Source organism: Geotrypetes seraphini, chromosome 6 (genome assembly GCF_902459505.1).
Source record: "Geotrypetes seraphini chromosome 6, aGeoSer1.1, whole genome shotgun sequence".
Classification (NCBI taxonomy): domain Eukaryota; kingdom Metazoa; phylum Chordata; class Amphibia; order Gymnophiona; family Dermophiidae; genus Geotrypetes; species Geotrypetes seraphini.
This window is the reverse complement of record NC_047089.1, coordinates 61,478,965-61,501,346: the sequence shown is the minus strand read 5'-3', so window position 1 is coordinate 61,501,346 and position 22,382 is coordinate 61,478,965. Positions and strand designations below refer to the sequence as shown.

The window sequence follows — 22,382 nt, the reverse complement described above, 5'->3', positions numbered from 1 at the left end:
TGGGACTTGGGATGATGGTATGTGATGATCTTAAGGTGGCCAAACAGACTGAAAAGGCAACGGACGCTAGGGAGAGGTATGGCCAATAGGAAAAAAGAAGGATCAATTCCCATGTAAGACTAGTGAGACCTCATTTAGAATACTGCACACAATTCTGAAGACTTCATCTTCAAAAAGATATATACAGGATGGAATCTGTCCAGAGGAAAGCTACTAAAATGGTCAGTGGTCTTTGTCATAAGGCAGGTGACAAACTCAAAGATTTCAATTTGCATATATCGAGTCCCTGACAGTATTAAAGTACAGACTAAAAGCCCACTTTTTCAATGTTGGTTTTAACTAATAACTCCCTCACCCTAAAGCACCCACTGTAGCCTTCTTGTGACCCTGGGCAGGTCACTTTACTCTCCATTGCCCCAGGTACAAAAACAGATTGTGAGCCTGCTAGGGGCAGTGCTGAGTGCACCTAGTTAACAGTATAGAAATGATTAATAGTAGTAGTATGTATACATATTTTGGAGGTACTTTGGAGGGAAGGGGAGATATGATAGATGCATTTAAATCAAAAAAACTAAGAAAAAATGTTATTCACCAAGTGGTGAAAGTACCCACTGAAAACCATTTAAATACCTAAGTGGCATAAATGCACATAAGGCAAGCCTCTTTCATTTGAAAGGAAGATCCAGAATGAGAGGGCATAGGAGTTAAGAGGTGATAGGCTCAGGAGTAACTAAGGAAATACTTTTTACAGAAAGGGTGGTAGATGAATATTCTCCTGGCAGAGATGGTGGAGACAAAGACTGAATTCAAGAAAGCATGGGACAGCCACATAGGATACAAAAGACCCCACAACACAATGTACAGAATGTAAATAAAGGGAGAATGAGGATTAGAGAATGACACGAGGAAAAAAAATTTGTCCCCCGTCACCTCCCCGTCCACCATCCCTGTCCCCGCGACCTTTGTCCTCGCCCCGTCCCAACGACCTCTGCCCTCGCCCCGTCCCCGCGACTACTGTCCCCACCCCCACGATTACTGTCCCCGCAGAATCCATACAAGCCTCAGTACTGCAATATTTAGCTTATTCCTTCCTTATAAATCAAAGTTCTGGCTGGCTGCTGAACTAGAGAAAGATGTTCAGCTGGCAGGGCTTTGCTTATAAATTTTTATCAACACAACTAATATACTACTTTATCCTAAAGCAAAAAAAGAAATAGAATTTTTTTTTTCTACCTCTGTTGTCTGGTTTCTGCTTTCCTCATCTTCTCATTGAATTCCTTTCATCCATCGTCTATCTTCCATTTGCTCTGTTACTGTGCCTCTCCCTTCACCTCCCCCCCCATTGGTCTGGCACCCACCCATCTTCTTCCCTCCGCTCCCCACATAGTCTGGCAGACAGACACATAGGATCTCTTAGGGAGAGGAGGAGCTAGTAGATGCTGCAGATGAGCAGACTGGATGGGCTATTTAGCCTTTATCTGCCATCATGTTTCTATATTTTCTATTATCACGACACTGAACAAATGTTCAAAACAAATTTCCAATGCAGAAAAGTTCATGTAGGTCCAACCCACATGGACTTTATAATTCAGCCTCGTGATAATAAATCTTCTTGTACTGGATACTAGATTTTCCTTTTTCCTCCCACTTAGTTGTGTTGGTTATTAGGATTAACCATTTTTATGAAAAAAGATTCATCCTAGATAGTGGAAAAAGGGTACATCTTGATATAAATAACTTACTGGTCTTTACTTGCTGTAATTTTCTCCATTACTTTGCATCATTAGCTGCATAATAGTAAAATAGTCAAATCTCAGTGTAACATTTAAAACTACGAGGTAAATTGTATTATATTACTGCTAATATTAGCTGTAATACATTCATATAACAGAAATATGCAAAAATGTCAACATAGAAACATGATGGCAGATAAAGGCCAAATGGCTCAACTACCGTATTTTCACGCATAACGCGCGCGTTATACACGATTTTACAAACCGTGCATAACCTTGCGCGTTATACGCGTGAGCGCGTTTTACAACTTTTTTTTTCCAATCCGATCGGCATCCCCCCTGCGAACCGGCATCCCCCCCCCCCCGCTCGCATCAACCCCCCTCCCCCGCGATCCTACATCCCCCCAGGACCAAACATCTCTTACCCGATTGGGCACCGGCACCAGCACCAATGCACAGGACGTGCCAGTGCCCGAAGATCCTCCCTCGTTGGTTTGGGCTGGGCTGGGCTGGGCGGTGCGATGCAGGAGAGATAATCCTTCTTCCTGCGCCGGGCTGGACTAGGCTTTGAGCATTTGCGCATGCTCAAAGCCTTCTGGTCTCGCTCTCTCCGAGATTCTCGATCTCGGAGAGAGCGAGACCAGAAGGCTTTGAGCATGCGCAAATGCTCAAAGCCTAGTCCAGCCCGGCGCAGGAAGAAGGATTATCTCTCCTGCATCGCACCGCCCAGCCCAGCCCAGCCCAAACCAACGAGGGAGGATCTTCGGGCACCGGCACGTCCTGTGCATTGGTGCTGGTGCCGGTGCCCAATCGGGTAAGAGATGTTTGGTGCTGGGGGGATGTAGGATCGCGGGGGAGGGGGGGGGAGGATGCCGGTTCACAGGGGGGATGCCGGATCGGATTGAGAAAAAAAGTTGTAAAACGCGGGTAAGCGAGCGGGGGGGGGGGGGGGGGGGGAGGATGCCGGTTCGGAGTAAGCGGGAGGAGGTTTTAGCATGCGCGGTATACGCGTGTGCGCGCTATATTAAATTTTTTAAACATAAATTTGTGTTCCCCGCGCGCTATACCCGTGTGCGCGTTATATGCGTGAAAATACGGTAATCTGCCCATCTGCAGTACCATTATCTCTTCCTCTCTCTAATGTACAAACAATACATTGTAACAGGAAGCATGGTAGAACATTCAAATAATAGATATGATGCTTACAATGTCAGCACAATACAATGAAAACATCTTAATAGGCCTAAGAAGGAACAAGTGCACTTGGAACATATAGACAAAAAAGTCAGGTAAAATAAAGGTACTGGGATAAATTAAGTGGTGGCTAGACAGAAGGCAAATTATATTTACAGTTGAATATAGGTTATCTGAAACTGCTTTCAGTTATAGTGTGTGTAGCAAGCTAGTAGTCCATATACTTTCCCCCATGCTATCTTTGCAATGCTTACCCCAGAGCACACCTTAAAATGTATAAGATCACATATACTTACTTATCATCTCTTTCTAAACATTTGACCAGTATTGGTAATATTCCAGATTTTATCAAGTCATCAATTGGTGGATTTCTGTCACTGGATAATAATTTTCTAGAAATGGAAAATAAAAAAGGCAAAAAGTTATTCAACCACATGAAACACTGCAGAAATGTAAGGACAGTTTTTCAAGTTCATTTGTTTTACCTTGCAGCCTGAACAGCGCTCAACTGGATCACTGGGTTATCACTTGTAGCATTCTGTAATATAGCTTCTAATGTAACATTTTGCTTTAAAAGGGGGAAAAAAATAAATTCAATTACTTGGTACATGAAAGGTTAAAAAAAAAAATTCAGCATTCTATTAATAAACCATAATATGCTGAAATCTATGATAATTTTACTTGTGCTTACATTTTATACATATTTGATAAAATTTTGAAAACATCTTCTGATGAAATACTATTTTCATTAAGTAAGCTTACGGCTTTAAAATCTGCATCAACATCAGAATCTTCTAAGCTCTCTTCTTGTGGAACATTTCTCTTTTTCAATAGATGCTCATCTCTCTTGTTCTGAAAAGATAGTCATTAAAATTAATTAGAAGCATGAAATATCTAACTTCCAAAACAGGTGGCACATTTATAAATGTTTTACAATGCAATATGTATTCAAAACTTCACCTATAAAGCAGAGCTGTGAAGTTGGTACATAAAATCTTCGACTTCTCTATTATCACTGCCTGACTCCTACTGATATAAAGAGATTAGGTTCTTACCTTGCTAATATCTTTTCTAGTAGATAGGTGTGTCATTCTAGACAAGCAGCTCGCAAGCCTTGCAGAAAGAATCCAATCCGGATTTTTTGCTGAATCCTCCCCTACTTCACAGGGGGCTCTGCTGCCCCCAACAGTTAGTTCCAAAGGCAGGCAAGAACTCTTTCTAAAACAGATGTGAAGCAGGGGTATAGGGAAACTCCATGAAGAATAAGTCTGTTCTGCTCTGAAATATTAGGACATGTTAACCATTGAACAAACAGCGAAACAAACATCCTAACAGAAACATTAATGAAGCTCAAATAATAACCAAAATATCTTAGCAATAGACTACTCTTCATATGCTTAAAGTGTGACTTGCATTCAACCTGCAGGGGATAAGAGCATTCTGAGTGAGATAGTAGCCAGGTACAGGAAATAAATGACAGGATGGGGGTTCAGAATGACACACCTATCTACTAGAAAAGATATTAGCAAGGTAAGAACTTAATATTTTCTAGTGCAAAAGCAGTCCCAGAAATCTAGGGCGGGACCACTGCGCCAGCACATAACACCGAGAACCCAAAAACAGAGTTGTCCCTTGCCGCCGTATCCACTCTGTAAAACTTGGCAAATTATATAGAGAGGACCAGGTCACCGTCCTAAAAATCTCCTTGGGAAGACTGTCCTAGCTTTGGCCAACGACGAAGCTACACTTCTAGTCAGAATGCACCTTTACAGAAACAGGGGACTGTTTCCCACAAATAATGTATGTAGATGAAATGGCTCTATAGCCAAAGTACCACACCTAGTTGGATTTTTCAGCATAAAAAGATGGTCAGGTATCTCATGGTCACCATCAAGTTCAGGCTAACAGAGAAGTACCCTCTTAATATCCAACATCCAACTTCTTCAGAATCCGGTCTACTACTTTAGAACCTGTGGGCTGAATAGAGAATGACACGGTGGATGTTACTCACGAGTAGCCGCAGGTAATTCGCCAAAACGGTGGTGGGGGGGAAAGGTGCTCACCGCAGGTACAGAGACAAGGCCATCCACCGCCCTGTGGAGCGGTGAATGGCCTTGTTCGAGCAGTTAATGGAGGGAACGCGCATGGTCACCATCACGTGCGGCCCCCTCCCTCCTTCCTACCTACCCGAATCTATCTATCTCCCTCCCTCCCTCCCCCTTACCTTCACTGCGCATTTTAAGGTTTGAGACTTGTTGAAAGCCGCCGGAGCGTACATGCAGTCAGCTTCCATGAATATAAGGTACAGCTCCCTGAAAGAAAGAGCCTGCAACTTCAAGACCTGTTTCGCCTAGGTAATGGCCACCAGAAAAAACATCTTGAGCATCAGATCCATCAAGGACGCATCCCTCAGTGGCTAGTATGGAACCTAGCTAAGGCCCTTTAAAATCACATAAAGATCACAAGTAGTAATGGAAGTTTTACTGGGGACTCGATATGCAGGGCTCCCTTTAGAAATCTGGCTATGTCAAGATGAGACAGATTTGCAGCCTCAAGCTCTAAAACAAGAGAGTACCGCTACCTGGACTCTAAGGGACGCCACAGTAAGTCCCTTGTCAAGGCCTTACTGGAGGAAGGCTAATACTACAGACACCAGGGCAGAGAAGGGCTCCACCTTTTCCAGGACATACCATCGCTGGAAAGTTGAGTTCAGGGCAAATCAGATCAGGGAGAATTGAAGAGAGCCGATCTGCCAAGAGTCAGGCCAAGATCTTTATGTCAACGTTTAAAAGAGAAATGGGGTGATAAGACTCAGGGACCAACAAGTCTCTTCCTGGCTTAAGAATCAGCAAAATCAGCACCACATGGACCCCGCAGGAAAAAAAAAAAAAGTGATATAAGAGGTGCGCACAATTGTGGAAGAAGCAGCCGGTAAAATTCCAAATAGTACCAATCCGGGTCTGGGGCCATGGCTCAACAAATTGATTCCAACTCCCACGTTATCAGGGGGGCATTTTAACCAGGGCTGTGGAGTCGGTAGATAAATCCTTCGACTCAGCATCCTCAGTTTCTGGTACCCACGACTCCGACTCCTCTGTATTTAATATGCTAATGTATTTTCCACGTTAATTGAAGGAAGGCAACACCACAGAACCACTGGCTAGAAAGCCGACACTCTACTGAATTGGCCAGTTTAAACAAAAAACAAAAAAATGAAAATAAGGTTTTATTTAAATTGTTTTTATCAAGTGGCTATAAAGTAGTAGCATAACATGCATAAAAATCAGGAACAGGAACTTTACCAGTTTGAAAATATGAACCACATTCTTTGGTAGTTTTAAAACAAAAACAAAGCTTAACTACATGAACAAAAACAAAAGCTGGAAAACCTAAAACAGTTTATATATTAGACTTGTAATATAGTTGTAGAGTAGAACAGCTGTTAAATGCAATCCAAAACTAACTCAATGTAGTGTTGTTCTAAGAAACAGAATTTCTTCTGCCAGATCCTCTTTCATAGAAGCTCTTAAATCTGAATTTATTTTTAAGAGCTGAAAAGTCTTTCAACACTGACTTAGGTGGGTGGAATTGCTGTTACAGTTCTAGCCACATCACTAATAATTTTGGGATAAACAAAGATGGCTTCTTCTACAGTCAGTGTCGATGAGCGATCATACTTTTCTACTTCTTCTAAAAAAACCAAACCTCCTGCTGGAATCTCTTTATTTGGACATTTTCTGGTCGTTTATCTTTTACACATGTGATGTCACTTTACTGAATTCAATATAAGAAAATAAACTGGGCAAAAGATTAGAGAAACTGGGCCTCTTCTCCCTCAAACAGAGGAGATTGAGAGGGGACATGATCGAAACATTCAAGATACTGAAGGGGATAGACTTAGTAGTTAAGGACAGGTTGTTCACGCTCTCCAAGGTAGGGAGAATGAGAGGGGATAGATTCCGTACAAACGTAAGGAAGTTCTTCACCCAGAGAGTGGTAGAAAGCTGGAACGCTCTTCTGGAGGCTGTTATAGGGGAAACACCCTTCAGGGATTCAAGACAAAGTTAGACAAGTTCCTGCTGAACAAGAACGGGTGCTGGTAGGGCTAGTCTCGGTTAGGGTGCTGGTCTTTGACCATAAGGCCGCCGCGTGAGCGGACTGCTGGGCATGATGGACCACTGGTCTGACCCAGCAGCGGCAATTCTTATGTTTTTAAAATAAGCAACGGTTCAGAAGTTACAGCTATTTTACGCGAAATGTAATTTCCCATAAAACATTTTAAAAATTTGCCTGCTTTTCAATGTCTTATGATGAAGTACCCCATGAGAATCTTTAAGCCCTGAGATGTAACAAGGGCCCTGCCAAGAATGAGCAACATGAGCTAACAATTTACCCGCTCGATTATCATATTTATAAAAGTTGATGCATCTATGGAAAAGATACTATGTCCGCTCGTGTACAAGTGCATTCAAAGCCGATTGAGCGGACAGATAAGCTTCCTTGTTACCACAAGAAGGGATATGGATGTAAATATTCTTTGCCTTACGAAACTGTTTTTCCAACTAATGATGCCCTGAGATATGTGCTGCGCTCTAGAAGTCTATTATTGAAGAATATCACCGAGCAACACCACCTTAAGCGTATCTCAATATAAAGTTGGGGGTGTCCCGATGCTGCTCATTAAAGTGATCAAACTCCTCACATTTGGCCACAAGATAATCTTGAAAATGTTTGTCAGCATGCAAGTAAGCAGGAAAATGCCAGTGAAAAGTCTCCGCTGAATGCAAGGGAAGCTCCAACTCAACCCAGCAAATGGCATGATCGGACACTACAGTGGGCCCCATCTCTGCAGAGACCACCTTCGAGAACAAGGAAGAGGACAGCAAAATATAGTCTATGCTTGAAAAGGATCCATGTACTTTAGAAAGGCGAGTATAGTCGCGGGTGGATGGATTCAAAAGTCGCCAGGGTCCACTACCTCCAGAGCATCACAGAGAAAGGATAATCCCTTCCTGCGCCCCAATGGAGAGCTCCTGGGGGAAGAACAGTCTAGACTCAGGTCAAGCACTTGGTTGAAGTCCCCTGCAAGGATCACCGGCAAGGCAGACGAATTCATAACGATGCTGATCAGCTGTCAGAAAAAAGCATGCTCAATTATTAGGGGCATAGACAGTCAAGAGAAGAAATGTCAGGTGCGGCAATTGAACCCTCAGCAGCACGTATCTCCCATAAGTGTCACATTAACCGTTCAACCGTCCCACCAAAGCCTTTCGTATTAAGACCGCCACTGCACCCTTTTTACGCGGGTTAGAAGAGGAAAACACCTGCCCTACCCAGGCAGTAGCCAACTTCACATGTTCGGGAACAATCAGTTTAGTTTCCTAGATATATACAATATTGGCAGATTGTCTTTTCAACTGGGAGAGGATCTTGGATCTTTTGACTGGAGATGTTATGCCCGCCACATTCCAGGTAACCAATTTTAAAGTATTTCTAGCACTTTAAGAAAGATCAAGAGAAAGGGAGAAGTATAACAAATCCAACATGTTTGCAACCTATCCTTGAAAACTGGTGAGGTGCCAGAGGACTGGAAATTGGCAAATGTCACACCGATCTTCAAGAAGGGATCGAGGGGTGACCCCGGGAACTACAGGCCGGTGAGCCTGACTTCAATAATAGGGAAGATGGTGGAAGCTATGATCAAGGACGGCATTTGTGAGCACGTCGAGAGGAATGGCCTACTGAGAACAAGCCAGCACGGATTCTGTAAGGGAAGGTCGTGCCTAACGAACCTTCTGTACTTCTTTGAGGGAATAAGCAGCCGGATGGACAATGGGGAGCCCATAGACATCATTTACCTCGACTTTCAAAAGGCTTTCGACAAGGTGCCACATGAAAGGCTACTTAAGAAGCTGTGGAGCCACGGGGTGGGAGGGGATGTGCACAGATGGATCAAGCACTGGCTGTCGGGTAGACTGCAGAGGGTTGGAGTAAAGGGCCAATATTCTGACTGGCGGGGAGTCACGAGCGGTGTGCCACAAGGATCGGTGCTGGGGCCTTTACTCTTTAACATATTCATCAATGACCTGGAAAAGGAGGCAAAGTGTGAGGTTATAAAATTCGCAGACGATACCAAAATGTGCAGCAGAGTTAGGACCAGGGAGGAGTGTGAGGACCTACAAAGGGACCTGGACAAGCTGGAAGACTGGGCAAACAAATGGCAAATGCGCTTCAACGTAGACAAATGCAAGGTCATGCATATAGGGAAAAAGAACCCGTTGTTCAACTACAAATTGGGGGGGGTATTGTTGGGAGACAGCAGACTCGAGAGAGACTTGGGTGTGCTGGTAGATGCATCACTGAAGCCATCTGCACAGTGCGCAGCAGCCTCGAAAAAAGCCAACAGGATGCTGGGCATCATAAAGAAGGGCATAACAACCAGAACACGGGAAGTCATCATGCCATTGTATCGAGCGATGGTACGTCCGCATCTGGAATACTGCGTCCAGTATTGGTCACCGCACCTCAAGAAGGACATGGCGGTACTTGAGAGTCCAAAGGAGAGCAACAAAAATGGTAAAAGGGCTGGAACACTGCTCGTACGCTGAGAGGCTGGATAGGCTGGGGCTCTTCTCTCTGGAGAAAAGGAGACTCAGGGGAGATATGATAGAGACCTTCAAGATCATGAGGGGCATAGAGAGGGTGGATAGGGACAGATTCTTCAGACTGAAGGGGACAGCAAATACGAGGGGGCATTCTGAGAAACTGAAGGGAGACAGGTTCAAAACAAATGCAAGGAAGTTCTTTTTCACCCAAAGGGTAGTGGACACTTGGAATGCGCTTCCGGAGGAAGTGATCAGGCAGAGTACGGTACAGGGATTCAAGCAGGGATTGGATGGATTCCTGAGGGATAGAGGGATCGTGGGGTACTGAGTAAACCAACCTGGTCGTGCATGTGCAAGACCGGAGGGCTAGGACTTCGATAGGAGGGCAGAACTTAAATGGGAAACCAAGGTGACAGGGGAGCCCTTCTGATGATTCAGACAGGCCTTGACCTGTTTTTGGCCACCGCGGGAGCGGACTGCTGGGCAGGATGGACCTGTGGTCTGACCCGGCAGAGGCACTGCTTATGTTCTTATGTTCTTAAGAGATAAACCATCTCCTGGGCTCCCAGCCCACACCCAGAGGATCTAAAAGAATAAGCTCAGAATAGCAGTGTTGGGACAGTCTCATCCAAGTACCAGAAATAATGCATATTAGAAGTGCAGAATTAAGCCTAATACATATGGCACGAAAGTAGTACACTACAAAAGATGACAATGTAAAAAGATCCAATATAGAACAAACCAGAAACAGCTGGTGAAGCACACACCCAGAACCACCCCCCACCCTTGTCCCTCCCAACCTCTCCACCCTCTTATTTCCTACCCTCTCAACCCCCCCAAGCATATCCACCACCACAATTCCCCTCCGCAACAAGTTAGGTTTGCTCTGCTCCACCAAGATGAACCAGAACACTGAACAGGACCCCTAGCCCACCCCCAAAATCAGGTTGAGCCCCATACTAAAGACATCCTCCACACAGCCAAACACACCCCAATCATATGCAAACAAACATCCAAGTACAGTCAAGTTCTGCATATTCCATATCTACAAACACATTAACAGATATTGCAGATATCAGAAGACGGCCCGAGTGGCACCACAGAGCTGGTGGAAAGACAAGTCGCAGTGTAATGCAACTACAGGGGTGATAAAGTCCCTCCTCGAGGGCTGCAATCCAGTCGGGTTTTCAGGATTTCCCCAATGAATATACATGAGATCATGAGATCTATTTGCATGCACTGCTTTCATTGTATGCTAATAGATCTCATGCATATTCATTGGGGAAATATTGAAAACCCGACTGGATTGTGGCCCTTGAGGAGGGACTGACACCCATGAATTACAAGAATCTTCCATGCCTCCCTCTGAGAGACATTCGACAACTATACCTTAACAGGAACCCAATTGGGCATACAAAGACCCGCCCCTTACTTAGAGAGTGACTGTTAAGGAGCACTAGGCCCAAAGTCACTCTGGGTTCCCACGGCAGTGAGTTATCCCACCAAATGCATGAAAGTGCACTGAACTAGCGACAACCACGTGGTGGGCACCCATCACTATACAAACCGTTCATATGCAGATATTTCCCATACAATCCACGCACACATCACACCAAATTCAATCCATACCCACACCCCTGCTGCCCTACATAACACACGCATCACTTAAACAATTCACACTCTTACTAAACCCCATAACACACACTCATTTTCCATCCTCCCCGATGCAAGAGTCAAAACACAATAGACTATCATATACCACATCAACATACTGATCAAAAGTCCCACAACAGGAGGCTATAGAATAAAGATGCCAGCAGTGAAACTAACAGAATATTGTCCAAAGTGTAGATAATCAGTAGGCAACAGGAACTGGAGACCAAAAGTACTGTGGGCCCAGGCTCGAGCTGAGTCTACAGAGTCATAAGTCCTCTATCTATTACCCGTCCAGATCTTCAAGAGAGCCGGGTACAGTAGCATAAAACGCTGCTTCCGTTCAAACAGTTCAGAATCAATAGGAGAACATCGCCGCCGTTTTTCTTGCAAAGATATTGAATAATCTTGGAACAGACATATTGGCTCCCTGTCATAGCAGAGATTATTCTTTCATGATTTGTATTGCTTCATCAGCTCCGCTTTGTGAGCCTAGTTGTGAATTTTAATGATAACCACACGCGGCCGCATGCACTAGTCCATCTGATGGCCCAGACGGTGCGCACACTCCAGGCGCACCGGCCCTGTGCCTGCTGGCAGTGGAAGTTCAGCTTGGAGCAAAGAATCCAGCGTGGAGAGTACTGGCATCTGATAAACTCAGGGAAGCCTTTGATCTGAAGGTTGTCTCTGCGGGAGCAGTTCTCCAATTCATCCAACTTGTCAGAGTGACTTTGCAGCTGCTCTCGGAGAGTGGTGATATCTGTTGCTGATGAATTGGCCGTTATCTTCCATCAACGACACTCTGGCCTCTAGCTCCCCAGTGCGATGGGTCGTTTCTGCCAATAAACCCTCCAAGGATGACAATTGTCCCGAAAGCTTTTCAAATCGGGGATCCAGGGCACGCACAACAGACGCCATTAAAGCCTCTATCTGGATCAGTAGAAAGCACAATTGTGGGCCCATCCCACGCCATCTTGAAATCCAGTTTTTGCTTCTTGTCTCTATACTTTTATCTTTGCGAGTGGGTTTGCCACTCATCGCTGGGTCAAAATGTAAAACAAACTTATCCATAAACTGCCACACTGACCACAGCTGCAATTAAGCCAAATTATAGACCCGATGACAGGGGAAGAAGCCCAGAGTCCTGGAACTTAGCTGAAACACGTCTCGCTAGGCTCAGCGCATCATCTGACTCCCCAGTGGCGATGCACTTTTAAAGTGTCTGTACAGAGGTTGATCTTTTCACTTGATACGGTGGAACCTCGGGGATTGAATGGGGAGGTTGAATGGGTTACTTTGACTGGTGGATGAATGGACCAATGAGGCTTCTGGGGGGAGTGGTTATGACATCATAAGATTTTGTATTTAAATGGGAACCGAGGACGCCGCCGCCACCATCTTTCACAGAAAACTTACTTGTGAGTCGGGTGACTACGGTGACCTCGGTAAGTTGGGGTTAAAAGAGGGGAGTTGGTTTATGAGTGAGATGGGGGGTGGTAGTGTATATAGAATAGTTCACTACAGCTTTTCTATATTGTTTCACACACAGGGAGACCCTTGAGACAGTACTATACGTGCGAAACATGTCGGGTCAGACTCCCAGGTTCGGCTGTGTTTAAGCTAAGTATACAAGCTCTTTAAACTTTTCTACATTTGAATTATTTAATTATTTATATTATATTATTGTTAATGAAAGGCATATCACGCAGCATTTAAGATGGACCACCAATGATGAGGCACCACATAAATCTCCCGTTTTTTTTGAGAAGGTTATAGCGGTGGAGTGGTGGGGCTGAGGTGTCCTATTAAGGAAAATACAATTCTGACACTCCAACTTAGTGTTTTTTGATTTATCTATAAGATTTGATTAGGTTGGCACAACTGCTAAGTATTTGCCATTGTTATATAAGACGCAATTTAGAATAGCATGCTTAAGCAATAAAGCAGCTTTAACCGCCAAAGTAAAGACCTCAAACTTTTGAGCAACATGTCCAGCTGGCAATCCTGTTATCCTTGAGCACCATGCCTCCTTCACTAGGTAAAGACGTGCACTTTGTCACCTGAGCCACTAAAGAGTGCACTTTAGGCATAGCAAACATCTGCTAGAACTCCTGGTCCATAGGATATAACTTGGAGATTGCTTTTGCCACCTTAAGGGAGCCCTCAGGGTTCTCCCAATACTCAGAAATCAGAACTTTCATATCCAGATGCCACAGAAAGGCGGTAGACGACAGCAGATCCTGCCAATAAGATCATGCATTCTAGAACTCTCCAAGATGGCAGCAAGGTCCTGAAGCTCTGAGAAGACCTAATATAAAAAGTATTTCTGTATGATTACTCACCATATCTTGGGCAGTTTTCTTCCTCTAATACCAAGATCAGAAGAATGAATTGGATTTGTTCTGGAGGTGCCTTCTAGAGATGTCTGTGGGTGAGACTTCCTACCAGTAAGATTCCTTTCAAAACAATCTAAGCCAATAACTGAAATCCAGCTTCACGTTTATTATGTTTTTGTTTAAAATTAGCAGATTGAATTAAAGCTATAGATAATTATTTTACATACTACAAGTCTACTGGTAAGGGAGATTTGTCTACCAGCAAAATACTACTTAAATCAAAGGATTTAACAACTGAACTTCAGTCTCCTTCTTCTACTACTGACATCACCTTGACAAATGAGCATCAGAGTGAACACTGAATATCAATTTGGCTACTAGAATTGGGACCTACTTTCAACAAATCTCATCTTTTAATAACTAACTTATCTGATAACTAAACTTTAGCCTCACACCTCTGTTGTTGTTTTCAAACTCATCTGGTTGTCCTAGCAACAGAACAATATAGAAGAACCTATTCCATCATCTGCCACTTGGCTGTATTGAAGAGACCTGCATCATTTTATTTAAAAACTTTCCTGGTGAGGAAGTTATGTCACCACCATGCCCGGTCGCCTCTAAACGGAGCTCCGTAGGAACTGCTTAAAAAATTGCTTCCATCGCCCCAATAGTGACACCTGCGGCCCCTGAATTAATGCGGCTGGTTGCTGGACCAGAATGATGTCCACGCAGCGGAAGTTGGACAGTTATGGCTTCGCGAGGAAGAAGCAGGGAGTGCTGAAGGCAGCAGGAGCAATTCCAACTCAGACAGCCAAGATGGCGGAATCGGAGGATGCCCTGGGAGGCGGCGCGGAGCAGTGGGAACGGCCCGGGAGTTGTCTGCAGAGGGTCTCCCAAGAGGCGTCGGACTCCCTCAGAGAGCTGCTGTTGGACATCTGCACAGAAATGCAGTCCCTACACTACGACGTCACCAAAGCTGTAATGGACCTGAAACAAGAGCTGGTGGAGATTGTTAAACGTCAGGACAAGGTGGAGGCCCATGTAAATACCATGACAGAGGATATCATAGAGGGCAGCAGGCCATGGTGGGAATGCGGGCAGAGGAGCAGGCACTGTGGGATAAACTGGAAGATCTGGAATACAAGTCCAGGCTGTGTAATCTCCGGATCCAGGGGGTGCCTGAGGAAAGTGCTTATCAGGACGCCCGACAGACAGCCCTGGACATATGTACTGATATCCTCACCAGTACTCTGGCAGGTGAGGGGAAAGTGCCGGAAATTGATATTGAATGAGCGCAACGAGCCCTGGGGCGTCCCAAAGCCAATTTGTCCCAAAGCCGGGACATTGTCTTGTGCCTAGGCAGCTTCCGGGTGAAAGAGGAGATATTTCATGCAGCGCAAAAACAGAGGGATTACAAATGGAACGCTCTTAAGTTGGATGTCTATCAAGACGTGGCGGCTGCCACATTGCAGAAGTGGAAGGATATGCAATCGGTGACCACCTGTCTTCGTAGGGAGGGCCTCCGTTACAGGTGGCTTTATCCCTTTGCCTTGGCACAGACAGTGGGGAGCGCTACTAGATGGGTCCGTACAGTGGCCGAGGCCTGGTCAGTGCTGAAAGAACTGGGTACTCCTAATCTTCCAGAGGGGGGGGGGGGGGGGGGAGATCAGCTGGCGTGAGAGTGGAGGAGAGAGCTGGACCTTCCGGTTGGCGGCAGCAGACCAGAGGAGCGACAGCACGGAGTGCAGTGAGCCTCCAAGGACAGCCGACGTGAGCGGGATACTGACAGCTGTTGGATTTCATTGCAGGCCTTGGCAGTATCACTGCAGCGAGGCAGAGGGGACTTTACTGGGGATGTGTGAAGTGGTTGTGTGATGGGTGAGTGTTCTAGGGAGGGATGGAGGTCTTCTGCTTGGGGAGTATTGTGGTATGCAGACTATGCCTGCTAGGAATGTCCCTAGAGCAGTGCACAAGTCAAGTTCAGGCTCCACACAAATACCCCCTTTAAAAGCCCAATTCCAGTCATTACATGAATTTCCTTCTTTGTCCTGTAGAGGGAGCGGGAGTAAAGAACTGCAGGATTCCCATCCCCCACGGAAGCCTAGAGTGATTAACAGGAAATCACTTCCTCCTGAGGGTTTGGGGCGGAGCTGCAGACTCCTTAATCTGAGAACCAAGTTCCTTGATAGTCAGAAGCAGCAGGAACTAGGGGAGGACAGGCCACAGCACTCAGGGCTGAGAGCTCTGGATGTCAGCCCAACTCCAGAGGCCATGGAGCTAATAGAGGCTGGTGAGGACATGCCTCTTGGTTTGTTGGAAGAACCACCTGATATGGAGCTGGAAGTAAACCCAGAGACAATTGCTGAATTGCCTATTGAAGCCCAGCCCATGGAGGTATGCTGTATGGAAGACAAGTGACTGACTCTGTTGCAGTGAGTTTTGAAAGTTTGTTTTGCTAATTGTTTGCCTGTGCTGGATATTTCTAAGCCAGCTGAAGAACAAAAGAGGGTGTCTTTTGAACCGTGCAAGAACTGTATTTTTGGAACTTGTCTTCCTTTTTTTGGAAGTTTATGGTTCTTTCTCTGGTGGGGGAAAGTGAACTGTTTCCAGTCCCAGACAGTGGGGTTTGCCCCGTGTTCATGTGGTGGGGTAGAGGGCCAGTTTTGGCAGAATAAGACCACACGGAGCACACTGTCTGCCCAGCACGCTGTTGCTGAAGAAGCCAGTACAATTGCACTGACTTGTGTTGAATTGATACAGCTCTGAAGCTTTTGTGTTTTTGAGTTTTGAGTTTTTCTTTTCTCTTGTGATACATGCTGATGGACTATGAATTTATGTGGACTTTAGCAACTTATTTAGTTTTTGCCATATTGACATTGAGTCTCAGTTACAAGCAGAAACATCCTGACAAAGCTTTGTTTATTTTTACTTTGAGGAATAAAGCTCAAGTTTATTTTGAAAAAGAACTTACCTGGTACGGTGGTGTCCTTAAAACTAAATGCTTTATTATTTTCCTTGTGCTGCCCGCAGCGGCTCACAAGAGGTTTTTCTTGTACCGGTGGCCCAAGACACCTTGCCCTGAGGCTGCCGGTTACAATATGAGTACGGTGGGGATTTGGGCGGATTGTCTTGTGTATTATTTGTGTAGATTTATGGGGTAGACTGCGTATGCACTGGGGCGGCTAGAGATGGTAGGGTTATTTCTTCTTAGAGGGATCTCGAAATCCGATTGGATTGAGATGTAGACTTGGATTGGGGATCGGGGGGGAGGGGGATGGAGGGATGTTGGGGGGATGGTACTCTCCACCCCGATCTGGTTAGGGGTAGTCAGCTGATGCTCTGGTAGGGTCTGGTCAGTGGCTGGGTTGCACAGGTGATGCCGGTGGAGTATGAGGAGTGGTTGATACCAGTGGGTCCTGGTTAATTTTGTAACCTGGAATGTTGGGGGATTAATTCCCCAGTTAAACGCTCCAAAATTTTACAATAGTTACAGTGCCATAAAGTGGATGTGGCGTTCCTCCAGGAAACTCATTTGACCGATATTGAACATACTAAATTGAAACAATAGTGGGTGGGGGAGTGTATAGCGGCTTCTGCGTAAGGGAAAAACAGGGGGGTAGCGATTTTTTTCCTTAAGGGCCTCCTTGATAATTTACAAATTTTGGCCAGGGATGGGGAAGGAAGATATGTGCTCTGTCGGGGGGTGATCGAGCAACGGGACCTAGTATTTTGCTGTGTCTATGCTTCCAATGACAGTGACCCGGCATTCTATGCCAAATTGACACACTTGCTTTTGCCCTTCTCACAGAATTCTCCGATTGTTGGGGGGGGAGGGGAGAGGGGATTTTAATGCTGTCCGTGATTCTAGTTTGGATAGCACAGGGCCGGGAGGGGCTCTTCGTCGAGCGGGGGAGAGGGAGCTCCAAATAGTGACAACCTAGAGTTAATTAACACCTGCCGGGTGCTACATGGTACTGAAAGGGATTATACCCATTTGTCCTGGGCGCATGGTACACAATCGTGCATAGACTATATTTGGGTGATGGAATCGGTGTTTCGGGACCTTGAGCGAGCGGACATTGGTCTCTATACAATATCAGACCATGCCTGGGTTCATGTGCGGTGGAAGGGGGGCCTCGGAAGGCGTGACGCTGGGTGTTCCCGCTCGCCTTGTATGGGGATAAGCAATATCGGGAGCGGTTGTTGGCTTCATGGAAAGACTAGAAGAGGCATAATGCCCACGCAGAAGAGGATCCCGTCCTCTTTTGTGAAGCTGCAAAGGCAGTGCTGCAGGGGGATACCCTACGTTACAGCAGTCATGTGAAAAAGGCTCGAGACGAGGCAATTTTGCGTTTGAAGAGGGATGTTGCTAGGGCAAGGCAGTGGTACAGTTCTTCTGGTAACCCCACCAGACAGAAGTTGATGGAATATCAGGTGGCCCTTAATTCGCTACTACATCAGCGGGCTATAAGTACAAGATCTATAGATTTGGGAATAAGGGGGGGGGGGGGGACTACTGGCCCAACTGGTCTCGACCAGGACAGGTCCACGAAGGGTACAAGCTCTGAGGAATGAGCAAGGGGACAGAGTTACCACCGATCTGGAGATCGGTGCAATTTTTTTCCGCTATTTTAAGAACATCTATGCCTCCCTGCATGAGGAGGGAGTATCCGCCGGCCCCTATTTGGCACGGATAACATTGCCACGTATCTCAGAGAGCCAAGGAGCACTTGAATGTACCTATATCGCCGGAGGAAGTGTATTGGGCAATTGGGAACAGTCCTTTGTATTTATTTATTTATTTATTCATTCAGTCATTCAATTTTCTATACCGTTCTCCCAGGAGAGCTCAGAATGGTTTACATGAGTTTATTCAGGTACTCAAAGCATTTTTCCATGTCTGTCCCGGTGAGCTCACAATCTATCTAGTGTACCTGGGGCAATGGGGGATTAAGTGACTTGACCAGGGTCACAAGGAGCAGCATGGGTTTGAACCCACAACCCCAGGGTGTTGAGGCTGTAGCTTTAACCACTGCGCCACACTCTCCCCAGCGCCAGGCGAGGATGGCATGAGAATTGAATTTTATAAAATCTTAGGTGATGAGATAATACAGCCTCTCGCTCAGATGTTTAATATGCTCGGAACGGAGGCTCTGCCGGAGGATTTAAACACGGCTCGTATTTTGGTGTTACCCAAACCCCAGAAAGGGTGGGCTCGTATCGTCCTATTTCTCTTTTGAATACGGAGTTCAAACTGTTAGCGAAAATCATGGCTCATAGGATGGCAGTGGTGTTGCCCACTCTTATTCATGAAGCCCAGGTGGGGTTTGTGAAAGGTAGAACGATAGCTAAAAATGTGAGGAAATTGCTTGTCTTTGGAACAGCGGGCAGCTCGGAATCTCCCATCAGTGATGGTCAGTTTTGATGCAGAAAAGGTGTTCGATAGGGTGTGGTGGGATTTTCTCTATGCTACGTTAACAGCCTATGGTTTTGATGGTTTTTTGTATTGGCGGTTTGGGCGTTGTATGCCCTTCCACAAGCTAAATTAGTGTTGAAAGATTTTGAAACGGAACGGTTCCTGATTTCCAGGGGGACGTGACAGGGTTGCCCTTATTGCCATTGTTATTTGTGCTTACACTGGACTTTTAAGCTATCGGCTTTTGCGGATGATATTTTAGTGCACTTAACGGACCCTCTGCCCTCTTTAACAGCCTTATTGGACTTGATCAAAGAATATGGAGACTATGCGGGTTTCCGCTTAAATTTGGAGAAATCCGAGGCATTGGTGTCTTCGGTAGAGGTCCAGGCCCTAAGGGGGAATCAGTTTCCATTGACTTGGGCGCCAGGGCAGTTTGTTTATCTTGGAACTCTGATGTCCATGAAGGTTCCTCTTTTATATCACATTAATGTGGACAAACTTCAGCAGCAAGCGGAGCTTTTACTGGACATTTGGCAGGCTTTGCACCTTTCTCCGATGGGTCACATTTGCCTGGTTAAGATGTTTATTTTTCCCAAATGGCTGTATGTGTTACAGACTCTCCCGTTGCGTTTGACGAAGAAAGATTTACACCTCTTCTTTAGAGGTATTACTCGCTTTTGTTGGGCAACCAAGAAACCAAAACTGCAGCTGTCTCAGCTACTGGGGAATTGGCATGGGGGGACGGGGGGGTTGGGTTTATCAAATGTCCAGTTCTATAATTATGCGTGTTTGCTTCGCTATTTGGGGGATTGGGTGAATTTGACTAGCAGTTACACTCCTCTTCAGGTGGAACGGGAGTTCTTTGATCCCTTAGACATGTTCGCTTTGCTTCATTGTCCCCGGAAGGAGCTGCCAACACGTATCAGAACGAGTATGTTATTTTGTACATTGCAAGCTGCCTGGCACTGGCTCGTGCAATCTATGGGGGGGGGAAGTGGGATCAGACGGTTACAGATCTTTTGCCTTTGTGGGGTAATCCAGCATTTCCTCCGGGTAGGGAGTCAACGGGAGTATCTGTCCTGGGGAGAGAGAGGTTGTTTCCCAGTTGGAACACCTCTTGGGGGCCGACGGGGAAATGTTAGCCCTTGCAGACTTGCAGGCTGTGGTGGGAGATACCTGGAGTGCGCAGTTTGCGTGTCATCAAGTGGAGCATTATGTGGGATCCCTCGACAGAGCACAATTGGGCAAGCATTTGGGGGCCAGGCTGCGGGAGTTTTTCTCCCAGGAGGAGGGGATTTCCCTATCAGTGTCCAGTCTACATGCTAGTTTGCAAGACTTACAGCCAGCTAAGGACTATCAATTTGTAAGGGGTAAATGGGAGATGGAATTGCAGATCAATTTGGGACAATGGGATGTTGCCCATTCTTTGAGGGCGACGCCTGGGGTGACCCCATGTGCTTGGTTGCGGGAAACGTATTACAGGGTGACCTTATGCGCTTTCTATACTCGTACAGTTATATTACAGTGGAGGTCTCCCAATCCCAATGTCATATATGTGGGACAGAGGGAGGGGGGAACGCCTTTTGGTCTTGCCCCATAATCCAATGCTTCTGGAGACGTATAGTCTTATATGTCAGGGTTGATTGGTAGAGCCCTGCAGAGTACCCTGGCCCACTTAGTTTTGGATTTGCCGGAGGCTTATGGCCATTTACTTTGGGGGAACAGGGCTCTCAGCAGGAAGATGAGCCTACTGGCCAGAAAATGTATTCTCCAATACTGGACTGTCCATGATCCTCCGGCGTTTTGAAATTGGAGGAACCAGTTGCATCAGTTGGCTACCTGGGAGGCGAGGGATGCCGGGGGGGGGGGAGGTCTCACAAGCAGAAGCTAGTGTTCTTGAATATATGGGAACCATATCTGTATTCCTTACATCCAAAAGGTATTAAGATTGGTGTCCTAATCTGGGCACTCAACTGATGCTTGGGCGAGAGACACTGAGACACAGTGTGTGTGTGTGTGTGTGGGGGGGGTGTTCCATTGGGTTCAGCCACTTAGTTCCAGTTGTAATTACTAGGGATGAGTGAGGGAGGAAGGTGGGGTGGCCTTCTTCGGGGCTTATAAGAGTCCAGGGCCTCAGGGTGCCATGCCACTGACTCTGGCCTCGCTTGCCTTGGGCAGAGTTGGCGGGGGGGGGGGGGAGAGGGGGGTTAATCCTAAATTGTTGATGCCGGTATTAGTTTGAGGACGATGCCTCATTGTTTGTTGCTCTAAACCCTTCTATGCCTCTGTTTTGCTTACTCTGTTTGCATCAATAAAAAATTATTTGAACCCTAAACTTTCTTGGTGAATTTAAGGGAAAAAAGCCCAAACAAAAAAAAAACAACTTTGAATACAGTCAGCTTTGTGACTTCTTACCAACAGTCTGTTTTACAGGTAAAAGAACTAGCCGACTTGGGTGCTGTGGCTGAGTTTTGCCAACAAAAGGAGAAATCATTACTTGCTTTCAAGTCCTGCCTCTCCTAATTAAAACTGACTACTGTCTAAAGCCTGTTCAAATGCCAAATTGCCCACATCTACAGCGTCCTGTTCCTGTGTCTGCTGTCGCTTTATGCCATATGCTGGGAAGAAATCTGCGGAGACATGACAGATTAGCCATTCTGTTTTACAGCGATTTCCATCTTTGACTGAAGTGTGCAAGGAAGAGCAGTCTTTAGACTGCTTTAACCCTCTGTGATCTAACCTCCAAGCTTCCATCATCTCTTCTATCTGCTGTCGAAGAATGCTGGGGAACTGACCTCCAGATGGCCATCTAGACTATCAAACTTGTTCTTCGAAAAACAGACTAACAATCACAAGTTTCTCTAGTTTACCCTGTAATTATAACTCCTCTCTCCTCTGCAACTTCTATAATTTACCTTCATGTATCTCAGCTGTTACCCACAATGAACAATCGTTCCAGCATCAGTCATTACTATAGGTATTTTAAACTCACGATCTATAAAGTCAAACCACCACCTTTTAAAAGATATTATCCCAAAAAATCTGACGGAGAGTAAGCATACCTTGCATATACCAGCCTACCTGGGTATTCATATAAACATAAGAACATAAGATTTGCTGCTGCTGGGTCAGACCAGTGGTCCATCGTGCCCAGCAGCCTGCTCACACGGCAGCCCTTAGGTCAAAGACCAGTGCCCTATTTGAATCTAGCATTACCTGCATGTAGGAAAAAACCAAACAAAAAACGGAAGCCTAGCAGTAATCTATTGGACACATCTGTCCATCAACCTGGAACAGTTCTCCAACAAATCACCCCTAGAATTTAATGATAACGTAGCCATCCTACAATCCTTAATATTTGACTTTTAGAAACATGATGGCAGATAGACCATAGTCTACTCATCCGCAGTAACCATTATCTCTTTCTCTCTCAGAGAGATCC

The 22,382-nt window shown here is 45.7% G+C and overlaps 1 protein-coding gene across 1 annotated transcript in view; it reads right to left on the bottom strand.

Annotated features, from left to right (window-relative positions):
- The window catches only part of KPNA3 (karyopherin subunit alpha 3), a 251,650-nt gene that overhangs the window by 151,820 nt on the left and 77,448 nt on the right, over positions 1-22,382 (bottom strand). The window contains exons 3-5 of the mRNA XM_033950092.1: positions 3,690-3,779; positions 3,413-3,495; positions 3,224-3,319 (exon numbers count right to left, since the gene is read on the bottom strand). Coding sequence (XP_033805983.1) covers positions 3,224-3,319; positions 3,413-3,495; positions 3,690-3,779 — 269 coding nt within the window. The remainder of the gene's footprint in view (positions 1-3,223; positions 3,320-3,412; positions 3,496-3,689; positions 3,780-22,382) is intronic.